The 13,651-nt window shown below is 63.0% G+C and overlaps 2 protein-coding genes across 2 annotated transcripts in view; one reads left to right on the top strand and one right to left on the bottom strand.

The window, feature by feature from the left end:
• Positions 1-1,183: 1,183 nt before the first annotated feature.
• TPPP (tubulin polymerization promoting protein) overlaps positions 1,184-13,651 on the bottom strand; it is a 15,350-nt gene continuing 2,882 nt past the window's right edge. The window contains exons 2-4 of the mRNA XM_055118104.1: positions 7,831-8,118; positions 3,803-3,956; positions 1,184-3,727 (exon numbers count right to left, since the gene is read on the bottom strand). Coding sequence (XP_054974079.1) covers positions 3,533-3,727; positions 3,803-3,956; positions 7,831-8,114 — 633 coding nt within the window. The 5' untranslated portion in view covers positions 8,115-8,118 and the 3' untranslated portion in view covers positions 1,184-3,532. The remainder of the gene's footprint in view (positions 3,728-3,802; positions 3,957-7,830; positions 8,119-13,651) is intronic.
• Positions 9,254-12,343, top strand: LOC129402075 (multiple epidermal growth factor-like domains protein 10). The gene is made up of 3 exons (XM_055126811.1): positions 9,254-10,237; positions 10,316-10,695; positions 12,194-12,343. The coding sequence occupies exons 1-3, from the start codon at positions 9,685-9,687 to the stop codon at positions 12,341-12,343; spliced, it is 1,083 nt and encodes a 360-aa protein (XP_054982786.1). The 5' UTR covers positions 9,254-9,684.

Raw genomic sequence — 13,651 nt, 5'->3', positions numbered from 1 at the left:
TGGCTTTGCACTCAAGAATTACTCCTAGTGGTGCTGGGGGGGAGGGGGGCGGGGACCATATGGGATGCTGGGAATCAAACCCGGGTCAGCCGTGTGCAAGGCAAATGCCCTACCCGCTGTACTATCACTCCAGCCTCTTAGTGGGACTTTTGAGTGCTTTTCTATAGCCCTTGCACTATTTGGGGAGATGTTGACTTCAGCATCTGCTGGGCGCTGCAGGGCTGTGGCCGGCCCTCATGCTCCAGTCCCTGCACACAGTGTAGGTGCAAGCCCCCACGAGAGAGACGGGGCTCGTGCACCCAGCACAGCGCCCCACTGAGACCCCGTCTCCCGAAAGGGCACTGCCTGAGTAGGTGCTCATCAGCTTTTGCTTTGCCGCTGCTAAAATGGGGATGCTCAGCATGAAGCCTACTGCTGCAACGTTCAGATCTGCTTGTTTATGGTTCCATTCTCTGATGCTCGGTCTTTCCATGGCACTTCGGTAGCAGAGAACCGGGGAACAGTCGACATGAGAGGTGCAGAGAGGACTGATGACACAGGCTGCTCTTGGTTCTGACCCAGTGCCCTGGACAGGGTCTGGAGGCCTCTCTGGGCCACCTCCCTGCCCCGACTCCCCGGCCTACACCAGAAGCTTCTGTTTGCCCTCCGGCCTCACACTGTGCTCATCTGTGCCAACTCAGGGTTCCTGTGGTGAAGCTGCTACGTGCGTGGCTCCAGCCTCTCCATGCCGTACCAACGCTGCAGATATGAGCTGGTCCCTGACCTATGTCTCTTCCCACCCGCACTGGTCACTCTGCTCTCTCCACTCTGGGACATTTCTCCCGCCATGTGGCATGTCCGTGTTACTGAGCAGAGTCGACACCTGGGCCCCACTGGATTCTGGGTCTCGCTGCTTAAGTTCCTGGAGGCAACATAACTCCCCTGACCTGGAACTGCCCTGCGTGGTGCCCCTTGCCCTCTGGGGTTAGTGAGCTGCCCCTGCTGGGAGGACCACAGGAACCAGCCTCTCAGCTCTTCCCTGCAGGGGACGGACCAGGACCTCGTGCAAGAGCGAGCTGGGTCCTGCTGAGCTGCCTCAGTGCCCTTGGCATTGGCTGGCTCCAGGTGGGCATTACTGGCTGCAGCACTCCTCTTTGGGGGTTTGTCCCATTCCCAGATCCCTCAGAGGCTGCCGGACACCACAGAGAGCACAGATGACACCTTTATTATCATGGCACGGTGACACAGTGACCAAGAGACATGGCAGTGGCAGGTACAGATGGGAACTGATCACTAAGGGGGGGCACCAGGCCCAACAGCAGAGAGAGTGGTGGGAGCTGGCCCAGGCTGTGGGCAGGACAGCGGGTCCATCAGGCACGCTCTGGGCCGAGAAGGGGTCCCTGCTGCACCCATTGCCCCACAGCTGGAACACACCCCACCCGCAGCGTCAGTCCCTCCCCGCGACACCCAACAGCCGGCCTGAGTTCCCAGTGGCTCCTAAGCTGTGCGGGTTTCCTTTGCGTCCACCCTGCTTTGACGTTCAAGGTTAAAAGCGTGCACAGCACCTTCTGGGTTGGGGCGCGCCCCTGAGCCTCCACTCACGGCTGTCAGCGGCAGTCACTGGGTGCTCCCTGGACACACTGGCCAGGAGGGAAGGCCCCAGCCAGTGCAGGCCCTGCGTGAGTCCTTGAGGGCGTGAGGCTTGCCAGAGCCGTGGCCACCACTGGGGAATATCCACAGGCCGTCGCTGGCCTCCCCGCAGGCTGGAAGTGTAACCCGGCCCTGCTCCAGCCTGCGGGGAAGCCAGCTCTCATCCTCTGGCAGTGAGTAGAAAGAAGCAGACGTGGGCCCGCTGCCCCCCACCCGCCTCAGTGCCAGGCCTCGGGGGCTGGCTGTGCAGTCTGCTGGTCACAGTAGATGAGCAGGGTGTGGTCCAGGTGGGCGGAAGCGAGTGGGTACAGCATGCTGTGGTGTGCCCTCGTCCAAGGCAGCCAGGGGCGGGGGGCGGGCGGGAACAAGCACATGCTCTGTGCAGGGCAGTGAGGCCGCCACAGCGTCCAGTTACCCAGCTTTGACTGTGATGGGCAGAGACAGGTGTTGGGCATGGACAAGAGCAGCTGGCCCACGGGGACCTGGGAGAAGGCAGGGGTGGGGTCAGGGTGAGGCCCACAGCCTGGCTTCTGGCATGTGCCAGCGCTCAGCCCAGAGAGGGTTGGCGCTCGGATCTCAGTTCCCACTGAGGGCACCTGGACAGGCAGCTTTGTCTGGAGAGAGCAGTGAGTCCTGAACGTGTCCATCTCTAGGGCTCCGCAAGGCTGGTGCCAGCACTGATGGCCGGTTGGCTGCTGGGCTGAGGCCCCGAGGCAGGGCACGCTCTCTCGAGGTCTCCCTGTCTGTGCTGTGGGCCCCTGGGCTGGGACACCCCCTCCAGGAAGCCCGGAGCAGGGGCCCAGCAGGGACAGCAGAGGCACATCCCAGGGACATGCATGCACTGTTTCTGGCTTCTGCTTAGAAAATCTACAGACTGACTGTCCACACCCTTTCCTCATGCCTTCTGACCTCATTCTGCTGGTCACTCTCCTGCGTGGCTGCAGCCCCCCTTTCTCGACAAGCCATGAACATGTGTGAACAGATGCACACAAGAGTAGGTGTGTGCATAAACGTGTGCTTGTGAGCCTGTGCATGTATATGTTCATGGGCATGGGTCTATGCATGTCCCTGTGTGTGTGTTCATGGGCGTGGGTCTGTGTATGTCCATGAATGTGTGTGTTGACAGGCATGGGTCTGTGTGTGTCCATGAATGTGTGTGTTCATGGGCGTGGGTCTGTACGTGTCCATGTGTGTGTTTCTGGGCGTGGGTCTGCGTGTCCATGTGTGTGTTCATGGGCGTGGGTCTGTGTGTCCATGTGTGTGTTTATGGGCGTGGGTCTGTGTGTGTCCATGAATGTGTGTGTTCACAGGCGTGGGTCTGTGCGTGTCCATGTGTGTGTTCATGGGTGTGGGTCTGCGTGTCCATGTGTGTGTTCATGGGTGTGGGTCTATGCATGTCATGGGTGTGTCTGTATACCCATATGTATAAGTCCAGAAGCATGTGTGAGCCTGTATGTGCAAGTGCATGTGTGTATATGGAAGCATGTGTGTGAGTTCCTGTGCTCATTGCCCCTTGCCCACACGGGGCAGATGCTGTACTGGGCTTGGGGCTGCCCTGGTGCACTGATGCCTTGTTAGTGTGTTAATACAACAGTGACTCTGAACTCGGGCACTGTCCCCTGCCTGCAGTCCCATCCCAATGTGAGCCAGGTGGGCTGGGGTGGGGCTGGAGCCCCGCACCCCTCACTTCCAGACTGGGAGGCAGTGGGCATGTTAGAGAGGTGAGTGGGACTGGGGGCACACCTGGGGTCGGAGAGAAGTGTGGTGGGACCCAGGGTGGGGAGAGGCCCGGACCCCCTCCAGCCCCCTGCCCTGTCCCTGAGGTCCCTGAGGTCCGAGTCAGCCCAGGTGAGTGCAGGAATGTAGAAGTGTGAGGGCAGGACCCGGCCAGAGGGCCCCGAGGCTACTTGCCCCCCTGCACCTTCTGGTCGTAGGTGCCCGCGTGCTTGTAGCCGGGCACGTAGCCCGAATCGTCCACCAGGTCCACACGGCCTGCCTTGCCCTTGCCCCGGCCCGACGGGTCGAAGCGCTCCTTGTGGGACCCGGTGAACCTGGAGGTGTCCGTGAGCCTTGACACGGTGGGCGAGGAGACGGCTTTCTGCGGGGGACACACGGTCAGGGGAGGGCAGCCCGGCCCCGCCGCCCTGTGGCCCTGCCAGCGGCCCCCACTCACCGTCACGCCCGAGATGATGGGGGACTTGCCCTCCACCAGCCTGTGCACCTCGCGCACGGCGTCCTCGCCGCTCTTGTCTTTGAACCTCTTCTTGGAGAGCTCCTCCAGCGCCTCCTTGAACTGCTCGAAGGTGATGGTCCGGCAGCCTTTGCCCCTGTGGAGGGGGTGGGGCACTGCTGGGCAGAGGCGGGGCACCCCGCCCCCCTCCGCAGCCCAGGAGCCGGAGGTCACAGGGTGGCGGGCGGCCCCTCCCCCACCTGCCCTGGGCCCTGTTTACACCCAACAGGCAGTTGCCATGGGCGACGGCCCAGCTTGCAAACCTTGCAAGCTCAAGAGGCTCATCCCACCAGGAGTCTCAGCGTCCTGTGTGAGCCCCCCAAGCCCGCCCCCATGAGACAGGGTGGGGGGCCCCCGCCGGACTCTGGGCTGGGAACCACCTGCTCCTAGAGGGGCTCGGCTGCTCGAGCCCCACGCGGGGTTTCCAGCACTGTCCAAAGGAACTGGACCAGCCGCTCCTTGTAGCCTCCCCACCCAACATGCTGGAACCCGGGTCCGGGAGAGGCCCAGGGATGGGCGGCTGGCCTGGGCCATGAGAGAGGGGGCCACGCCCCTGCCGCGCCTGTCACCCAGCTCAGCACGGAGCACCTGTGGACTCGGCCCCACTCTGGCTGCCCTGCGCGGACACAGCGCCTGCCCTCTGGCCCGGTCCTGGGCCATCAAAGGCACGTCTGTCCCCTATTCATGGCTGCGGGGCTGGCATGTGGGTGCCAGGCCTGACGGCGGCCCGGCACCAGGCACTGCCAGCCTGAGTCACCGCGGGTCAGAGGCGCATTCAGAGCAGAGGACGCCCCCCATCACGGCTGCCCATGCACCTGCCAGGCTGGCCCTGGGCCCCCGGAGCAGGGGTGCTGGGAGCAAGGGTGCGCCTGGCCGGGCCGTCTCCTCCACGAGCCGCATCCCTCCGCTTGGCTCCCAGGGTCCTCGGGACTCGGAGGCCTGGCCAGGAATGACAGGGCTGTTCCAGCCCGGCCCGCCACGGCCTCTCTGCTGCCAGGACGGGGCCCTTGGGCCCCCCACCCCCCGCTGTGGCTCATCTCAGGGGCAGGGTCCGGACTAGTCGGGGTCTCCCGACTTCCTGTCTGCAGGGTCTTGGGGGGCACAGACACCAGGGCCTTCTAGCTGGAGGACACATAGCCTCGTGGACACAAACAGCAGCCTGGACCCCCACTGGGAGCCCCATACAAGGCAACACCAGGGACCCCAAAACACAGCTCCTGGAGAGGGTGGGGGCAGGTGACGTACCTAACAGCCCCCCACTCCCGGTGGGCTTCGATGGCTTCTGCCAGGGTCTTGCAGTTCCCACCACACCACACTCGAGTGGAGAGCCCCGACTCCCACCCTGTCCCACCAGTCCCCAAGAACCCCTGACGCAGGCAGACCAGAACCGCAGGGGTCCTGGGAGCCCCCTCAGTCTCTTCCGGGTGCAGCTGCAAAGCCTGTTTGAGACTCACTGTAGCAACAGCACAACAAACACTGCTGTCATGGCAACCGACTCACAGAAGCTGCTGTGCCCCGCCCAGGCTGCCAACACTGCCTCCCCTGGGTCCTGCGGCTACTCGGACCCAGACGCCCAGCTCTGTGCACGCAGGGACTCTGCACGGCTCCCCAGACCAGCACACACACACCTCAGCTGCAGCTGCCCAGGGCCCGGGACGTGGGAGCTGGCCATGCTCACAGGTGTCTGTACTGTAGTGTCTGCACATGCATCAGCTCAGGTATGTGCACATCTCACGTGTGCCTGTGCGCATCTCTGCAGCCATGTCAGTTCGTGTGTGCACGCCCACTCGTGTGTGCCTGTGCGCATCTCTGCAGCCATGTCAGCTCGTGTGTGCACGCCCACTCGTGTGTGCCTGTGTGGATCTCTGCAGATGTATCAGCTCATGTGTACAAACCCACTCACATGTGCCTGTGTGCATCTCTGTACAAGTTAGAGCTCACATGCATGCATACACACATGAGCTTTGCGCTTGCACATGCTTACGTGTACCTGTGTCTGCACGCATGTGATCTTGTGTACATGTCCTCTCGCATGTGTCTGGCTTCTCTGCACATGTGTGAACTCGTGTACATGCCTGCTCATGTATCTGTGGCATATCTGCACATATGTGAGCTTGAGTATATGTATATGCCTGGTCATGTGTGCCTGTAGCATATCTACACACATATGAATGCATTTGACTCTGCAGTAACATGGCAACTCTGCAGAAGGAATTGAGGTCAGCTGACACCCACGTGTATCACCAGTGGCTCACACTTGGATACAGCTTAGTGAAATCAACTTTAGCACCCACATCACCATTTTAAGAGGCTCCAGCCTTCTGCCCACCCTTGGTGATCAGTTGGCAGGTGACCCTACATGGACACCCCACCCTGCCTCCTGAGCCCTTCTGGAACCTTCCCAAGGGCACAGCTCTTGGGACCCTTTGCTCCAGCCTGCCCTGGACTCTGGACACCATCCACAAATGGCATGTGATGAGAACCTGGAGGTCAGGGTCAGGAAGCAGGCCAGCACCTCCCCAGCAGCTGAGGCCGTATCCAGGGCCTGCGGCCCTCCTCCATGTACTTGGTCTTGGGGTGCAGGCCCTCGGACACTGTCCCCAGCTCCCCTCTCTGCCCCATGCCACCTCCCCTGGACTCTGGTCCCCGGGTGCTGTCTGCCACAGTGCCAGTCTCCCTTGCCCCCTCTCGAGGACGTGGCCCTGGGACAGGAGGAGCCTGGGAGCTGAGCACTGACCCCATCCCTAGAGTCACCCCAGGCTTATGCTGGCCCCGCCCCATAGTGACCCCTCCCCACACCGACCCTGCTCCCCTTGCTGGCCCGTGCTCACGGTGACCCCGCGCCTACACACCACATCCCCCATATTAACCACTTCCCCCATGCTGACCTCGTCCTCCACACTGGCCCCACCCCTACACTGATCCCACCCCCCACACTGACCCTGTCCCCCATGCTGGCCCCATTTCCCCACACTGACCCTGTCCCCAGCGCTGTGAGCTGAACTTCAGGGGAGGAGCTGCAGGTCGCAGACCGTGAGACAGGAGGCAACACCCAGAGAAGCAGCCCGGCATTAGGAGACGACACACGTGAGCGTGCACTCAGCACAAGTGAGCCTCCAGATACAGGACACACATCAAGCACACGGGCAGAAGCATATCACTCACAGGAACAGGGCTAGAAGCCCAAGCACGGAGCACACACACAGCAACACATGAGCACACACAGGAGCCCAAGCACAGAGCACACACACTGGGACACGTGTGCACATGCAGGAGCCCAAGCACAGAGCATACACACAGGAACACGTGTGCACGTGCTGGAGCCCAAGCACAGAGCATACACACAGGAACACGTGTGCACGTGCAGGAGCCCAAGCACAGAGCATACACACAGGGACACGTGTGCACACACAAGAACACAAGGGTAAGCTGACATTAACACTGTGTGCGTGCACAAAGGGCCACACTACTGGGGCAGTGCATACACACAGGCTCACTCAGAAAATACTGTGCTTCTGCACACAGACACAAACACAGAGATATGAGCACTCGGGCACGCGCACTCAGGCATGAGTACCCAGACATGAGCACTCGGGCACGCGCACTCTGGCATGAGCACACTCAGACATGAACACTCGGGCACACGCCACCCGGGACTCCCTGAGTCACACGGCACTGAGCCTACTGTCCACCACAAGTTCTGCTCACGCGTGAGCACTCCTTCGGAGCTGAACTGAGCCTGATGCACTGGCCAGGTCTGAGGCTCCGAGTCAGACCACCAAGGCCAGCCCTGCCCTGGCCCGCTGGAGGTCAGCGCAGAGACCGCCCCCCGCCCTGAGCTGGAGCACGAGAGCCAGAGCGGCCTGAGTGGGGCCCAGACCGCCCGCACAGGAGGCTCTGGCCCGTTTCTGCAGCTTGTCCTGCAGACAGGGAGCGGCGCCCGGGCGGGCCGGCACCCGGGCAGCACTCACTTGATCTTGCTGAAGACGATGTCCACGTCAGTGACAGTGACGTTCTTGCCGTCGATGACCTGGCAGTCTCGGCACAGTTTGGACCAGTTCTTCCCGTGCATCTCCCGGCCGCTGGCCCTGGTGTCTCCGTGCACCGCGAACCTCCGGAAAGCCTCCTCCAGGGCGCTCAGCTCCGCAGCAGCCGCCCCCTCGCCAGCACCCTCGGACTCCAGCGACAGCCTCTTGGCCGCCCTGTCCTTGGCGGGCTCCCCAGGGGACTTGGGGGGGGTCCTGTTTGCGGCCATGGTGCTGCGGGAGGGAGCTGAGGTCACCTACCTCGCCAAGACAGGGACACGCGGGCGCGAGGGCGGGGCTGCAGCAGGGTGCCCGACACAGGCAGGTGCCCAGTGCTCTCACAGGGCCCACCTTTGCCAGTGTGCCCCTGCAGCTGGGCTCCGCCCACACCCCGCCCCCTCCTGGAGCAGTGCCAGAGACAAGAGCCGCAGCATCAGGACCCGCGGGGCAGCGTGTCCAGCCCTCCAGGCCTGCAGTGCCCACTACCTCGCCACACGGCCCTCCTGCCCCGCGTCAGACCCACAGGCCCCCTGAGCAGGGACTCAGCAGCACCTCCCCAGGCTGCCCCAGCCCCCGGGGGCAGCCCCCGAAGGCAGCAGATCCCCCGAGCCTGGAGCCCCTCTGGGTATCTGAGGCTCTGTGCCCACAGTGTGACTGAGGGACCGCGGCCAGGTGGGCAGGTGCTCCTGTGTTATCACTGACCCCGTTTCTCGGGAACAGGAGCTGAAGCAACCATGAGCTGGCTTGGCAGCCCTGAGAAGCAGCTGAGAAGCTTCTGGAAGCCCCAGCTTGCTCGGGACACACAGCCTCCCCTGTCGTTCACACTCACACAGGAGCCGTGTGCACACTGCACCAGGCAAGGGCTCCAGGCCACTGCCCATTCCCCACAGCCACCCACAGAGCGGGCACAGCCCGTCAGGGCCCTAAGTGCCTCGGTCCCCTCAATTCCTTCTGCAGAGTTGCAGTGGACAGGCAAAGGGGGGACTGGGTGCAGGGCCCCCCAGTCTACACAGGGACAGGTGGAGCGGGCGGGTGGGGAGCAGGGGCCGAGACCCCCGGTATATGCAGGGACAGGTGGAGGGGGCGGGTGGGGAGCAGGGGCCGAGACCCCCAGTCTACACAGGGACAGGTGGAGGGGCAGGTAGGGAGCAGGGGCCGAGACCCCCGGTATACACAGGGACAGGTGGAGGGGGCGGGGGGGTGCAGGGCCGAGACCCCCGGCATACACAGGGACAGGTGGAGGGGGTGGGGGGTGCAGGGCCCCCGGTATACACAGGGACAGGTGGAGGGGCGGGTGGGGAGTAGGGGCCGAGACCCCCAGTATACGCAGGGACAGGTGGGGGGGGGCGGGTGGGGAGCAGGGGCCGAGACCCCCGGTCTACACAGGGACAGGTGGGGGGGGCGGGTGGGGAGCAGGGGCTGAGACCCCCAGTCTACACAGGGACAGGTGGAGGGGCAGGTGGGGAGCAGGGGCCGAGACCCCCGGTATACACAGGGACAGGTGGGGGGGCGGGTGGGGAGCAGGGCCGAGACCCCCAGTATACGCAGGGACAGGTGGGGGGGCGGGGGGGAGCAGGGCTGTGACAGCTGTGAGCTTTGCTGTCGGACAGAGGTGCCTCAGGTGCACCCTCGGGCCCTGCCCCTGCCCCTGCGGCTGCCTGAGGCTGCCCTCACGGGAACTGCAGTAAGGAGGCATCAGGAGCAGGGAGCCCCATCCTCCCAAGGGTCACCCTCAGCTGGACACAGCAAGAAGTGGCAGATTCAAGATGAGGTGACGCCACCGAAGAGGCTCGTGTGCTGATGACCGCAGGACCCCAGAGTGTGACTGTATCCAGAAGGGGTGACTGCTCCAGGTGCAGCTCACACTCCTGCTGTGTGTGGGCACCCCCAGGGGTGTGCAGGTGCTCCCAGGGGTATGCGGGTGCTCCCAGGTGTGCTGGGCACTCCCAGGAGTATGCCGAGTGCTCCCAGATGTGTCGGGCGCTCCCAAGGGCATGCTGGGTGCTCCCAGGTGTGTCAGGTGCCACCAGGTATGTGCGGGTGCCCCCAGGTGTGCCAGGTGCTCCCAGGGTGTGTCAGGTGCTCCAAGGGTGTGTCAGGTGCTCACAGGTGTGTCAGGTGCTCCCAGGTGTGTCAGGTGCTCCCAGGGGTATGCGGGTGCTCCCAGGTGTGTCAGGTGCTCCCAGGGGTATGCTGGGTGCCCCCAGGTGTGTCAAGTGCTCCCAGGGGTATGCTGGGTGCCCCCAGGTGTGTCAGGTGCTCCCAGGGTGTGTCAGATGCTCCCAGGTGTGCCAGGTGCTCCCAGGTGTGTCAAGTTCTCCCAGGGGTATGCGGGTGCTCCCAGGTGTGTCAGGTGCTCCCAGGGGTATGGTGATGCTCCCAGGTGTGTCAGGTGCTCCCAGGGGTATGGTGGTGCTCCCAGGTGTGTCAGGTGCTCCCAGAGTGTGTCAGGGGCTCCCAGGTGTGCCGGATGCTCCCAGGTGTGTCAGATGCTCCCAGGGGTATGCGGGTGCTCCCAGGTGTGTCAAGTGCTCCCAGGGGTATGCGGGTGCCCCCAGGTGTGTCAGGTGCTCCCAGGGGTATGCGGGTGCTCCCAGGTGTGTCAGGTGCTCCCAGAGTGTGTCAGGGGCTCCCAGGTGTGCCGGATGCTCCCAGGTGTGTCAGATGCTCCCAGGGATATGCGGGTGCTCCCAGGTGTGTCAAGTGCTCCCAGAGGTATGCGGGTGCCCCCAGGTGTGTCAGGTGCTCCCAGGGGTATGCGGGTGCTCCCAGGTGTGTCAGGTGCTCCCAGAGTGTGTCAGGGGCTCCCAGGTGTGTCAGATGCTCCCAGGGATATGCGGGTGCTCCCAGGTGTGTCAAGTGCTCCCAGAGGTATGCGGGTGCCCCCAGGTGTGTCAGGTGCTCCCAGGGGTATGCGGGTGCTCCCAGGTGTGTCAGGTGCTCCCAGGAGTATGCGGGTGCCCCCAGGTGTGTCAGGTGCTCCCAGGGTGTGTCAGGTGCTCCCAGGTGTGCCAGGTGCTCCCAGGTGTGTCAAGTTCTCCCAGGGGTATGCGGGTGCTCCCAGGTGTGTCAGGTGCTCCCAGGGGTATGCGGGTGCTCCCAGGTGTGTCAGATGCTCCCAGGGGTATGCGGGTGCTCCTAGGTGTGTCAGGTGCTCCCAGAGTGTGTCAGGTGCTCCCAGGTGTGCCGGGTGCTCCCAGGTGTGTCAGATGCTCCCAGGGGTATGTGGGTGCTCTCAGGTGTGTCAAGTGCTCCCAGGGGTATGCGGGTGCCCCCAGGTGTGTCAGGTGCTCCCAGGGGTATGCGGGTGCTCCCAGGTGTGTCAAGTGCTCCCAGGAGTATGCGGGTGCCCCCAGGTGTGTCAGGTGTTCCCAGGGTGTGTCAGGTGCTCCCAGGTGTGTCAGGTGCTCCCAGGGGTATGCGGGTGCTCCCAGGTGTGTCAGGTGCTCCCAGGGGTATGCGGGTGCCCCCAGGTGTGTCAGGTGCTCCCAGGGTGTGTCAGGTGCTCCCAGGTGTGCCGGGCGCTCCCAGGGTGTGCTGGGTGCTGTAGGGGTATGGTGCCTGGGGCAGTGGGGGCTGCAGTGCTGGTACCTCAGCCCCTGGGGCCCTGGATGAGCTGGCGGGAGCGTGGCCGGGCACAGGACAGGCTGACAGAGCAGCTGCAGTGCTGGGCATTTCCTGGGCAGCGGCAGGGAGTGCGCAGGGCAGGGAACTCCAGGGCTGCGGAGGGGGGGTCTGCAGGCCAGGCCGTACCCCTCAGAGCTGAGGCCTGAAGGAAACCCCAAACGGGAAACAGGCCACCGAGCAGAGAGCCACAGCTCCAGGACACGGACAGCATGTGACGCAGCGGGACAGCTAGCGGAGGCGTCACCACGGCAGGTGTGCCAGAGAGCCGACGCGTGTGCCAGCAAGCCAACACATGTGCTAGAGAGCCGACGCGTGTGCCAGCAAGCCAACACATGTGCTAGAGAGCCGATGCGTGTGCCAGCAAGCCAACACATGTGCTAGAGAGCCGACGCGTGTGCCAGCAAGCCAACACATGTGCTAGAGAGCCGACGCGTGTGCCAGCGAGCCGACGCACACATGTGCTTGCGGGCCAACACGTGTGCCTGTGGACAGGAGTGCCCGTGGACAGACAGGACTGCCCGTGGACATGTGTCATGGGCAGGAGTGCCCGTGGTCATGGTCATGGGCAGGAGTGCCCGTGGACAGACAGGACTGCCCGTGGTCATGTGTCATGGGCAGGACTGCCCGTGGACATGTGTCATGGGCAGGGGTGCCCGTGGACAGACGGGTATTCTATGCACAGGTCACCATGCTGTCCTTCCTGGATGCAGGGTGCTCCCCACCAGGCGGGGCATCGGCCCCCGTCTTCCGGCCGCCCCAGGGCCTGCCCAGCGCCATCCTGCCTGCCCTGCCTACACAGCCCCAGAGGCGGGGCCTGGAGTCCTGGCCCTGACTCAGGTCGCCTGAAGAGCCCACGTGGGCCAGACCCGGAGCTGACTTCACAGGCCTCACCAGAAATGAGGTTGAGGCCAAGGCAGGACAGCGGCCACAGGAGAGCGGGCGAGGCCGGAGGGACCCCACGGTGTCTGGGAGGCCAGGGCCCTCCAGAGGGGTGCAGCTGCCACGGCGAGCTCCGGGTCTGCCCTCGCGCGGGGGTGCTCACCAGCTCAGCACTCCAGAGAGGCCCGGCCACTCGGCGGTGGGGCCCGGCCGTGAGACAGAAGGGGCTGAGGGGAGGACGGCCAGGGGCCGCCTGGAGGTTGCTGCCGCTGCCTCACACCTCAGACCCCCTTTCGGAGGGTCAGTCAGGCGGGAAGTGCGAGACCCTGCCAGGAGCCTGATCGGGGCTGTGCCAGGCGCAGCCTCAGCTGCTCACCACGTCCCCGGAGGGCCAGTGATGACCCGCAGCCTGGACCGAGTTCCCAGACTCTCCCGAGCACTGAGCGAGCCCCGGCACAGTCTCCGAACGCGTGGTGTGCCGTGCGCAGTGTGTGATGTGTGCACCCGGGTGCTGTGTGTGCTGTGTGCTATGTGCCATATGCAGTGTGTGATGTGTGTAACCTGGACACGATGTGCCGTGTGTAGTGTATGATGACACACCAGACACTGTGTGCCATGTGTGACACATGCAAAGAACTGGAGACAGTGTGGAAACACATTCCTACACAGACACAGATATGTTCAAATATGGGCAGCACATGTACACGTGCAGTGCATGCACGAGCATCTGTGTGTATACCACATGTGCCATGCATGCACCTCTGTACTGTGTATAGACATGGGAAGGTACTGACAGCGCATGTGGAAGTACTCTGTCCACACATATAAATACACATGTGTACAGAGTGGCGACTGTGCACAACCCAGCAAATACATGTGACTGTACATGTCAACACAGTGCAGGACACGTGTATTCAGGGCATGTATATACATGAACTAGGATGCATGTTGTTTGTATGTGCATGTAGACAGCATGTGCATATGGGCTCCACACATGTGGACATACATGAGTATATCATGAGTATATGTGTGCACCTGTTTTGTGTGCACCTACAGATATGAACATATGACACATATGCACACATGCTGATATATGTGCCTGAAGAAGTGCGTGTGTTTCTGCCTGTATGTGTCATACCACAAAGTGTGCATATGTACCTGCACATGTCTGGTGAGTACATGTGTATCTTCATGTCGTGCTGCATGTGTGCACATGACTTCTGAGCTGTGTGCATGCAGGCAGCCATACGTTCATCAGTGC

Source organism: Sorex araneus, chromosome 1 (genome assembly GCF_027595985.1).
Source record: "Sorex araneus isolate mSorAra2 chromosome 1, mSorAra2.pri, whole genome shotgun sequence".
NCBI classification, from domain to species: Eukaryota; Metazoa; Chordata; class Mammalia; order Eulipotyphla; family Soricidae; genus Sorex; species Sorex araneus.
The sequence above is the reverse complement of the archived record's forward strand: the minus strand, read 5'-3'. Positions and strand labels throughout refer to the sequence as shown.

Bases quoted from the DNA above. Each gene is read 5' to 3' on its own strand.
- LOC129402075 (XM_055126811.1), top strand. From the start codon at position 9,685: ATGACCGCAGGACCCCAGAGTGTGACTGTATCCAGAAGGGGTGACTGC. The intron at 10,238-10,315 runs GTGCTCCCAGGG...CAGGTGTGTCAG, and splicing joins GGTGCTCCCAGGTGTGTCAG to GTGCTCCCAGAGTGTGTCAG. The intron at 10,696-12,193 runs GTGTGTCAGATG...TTCTATGCACAG, and splicing joins AGTGTGTCAGGGGCTCCCAG to GTCACCATGCTGTCCTTCCT.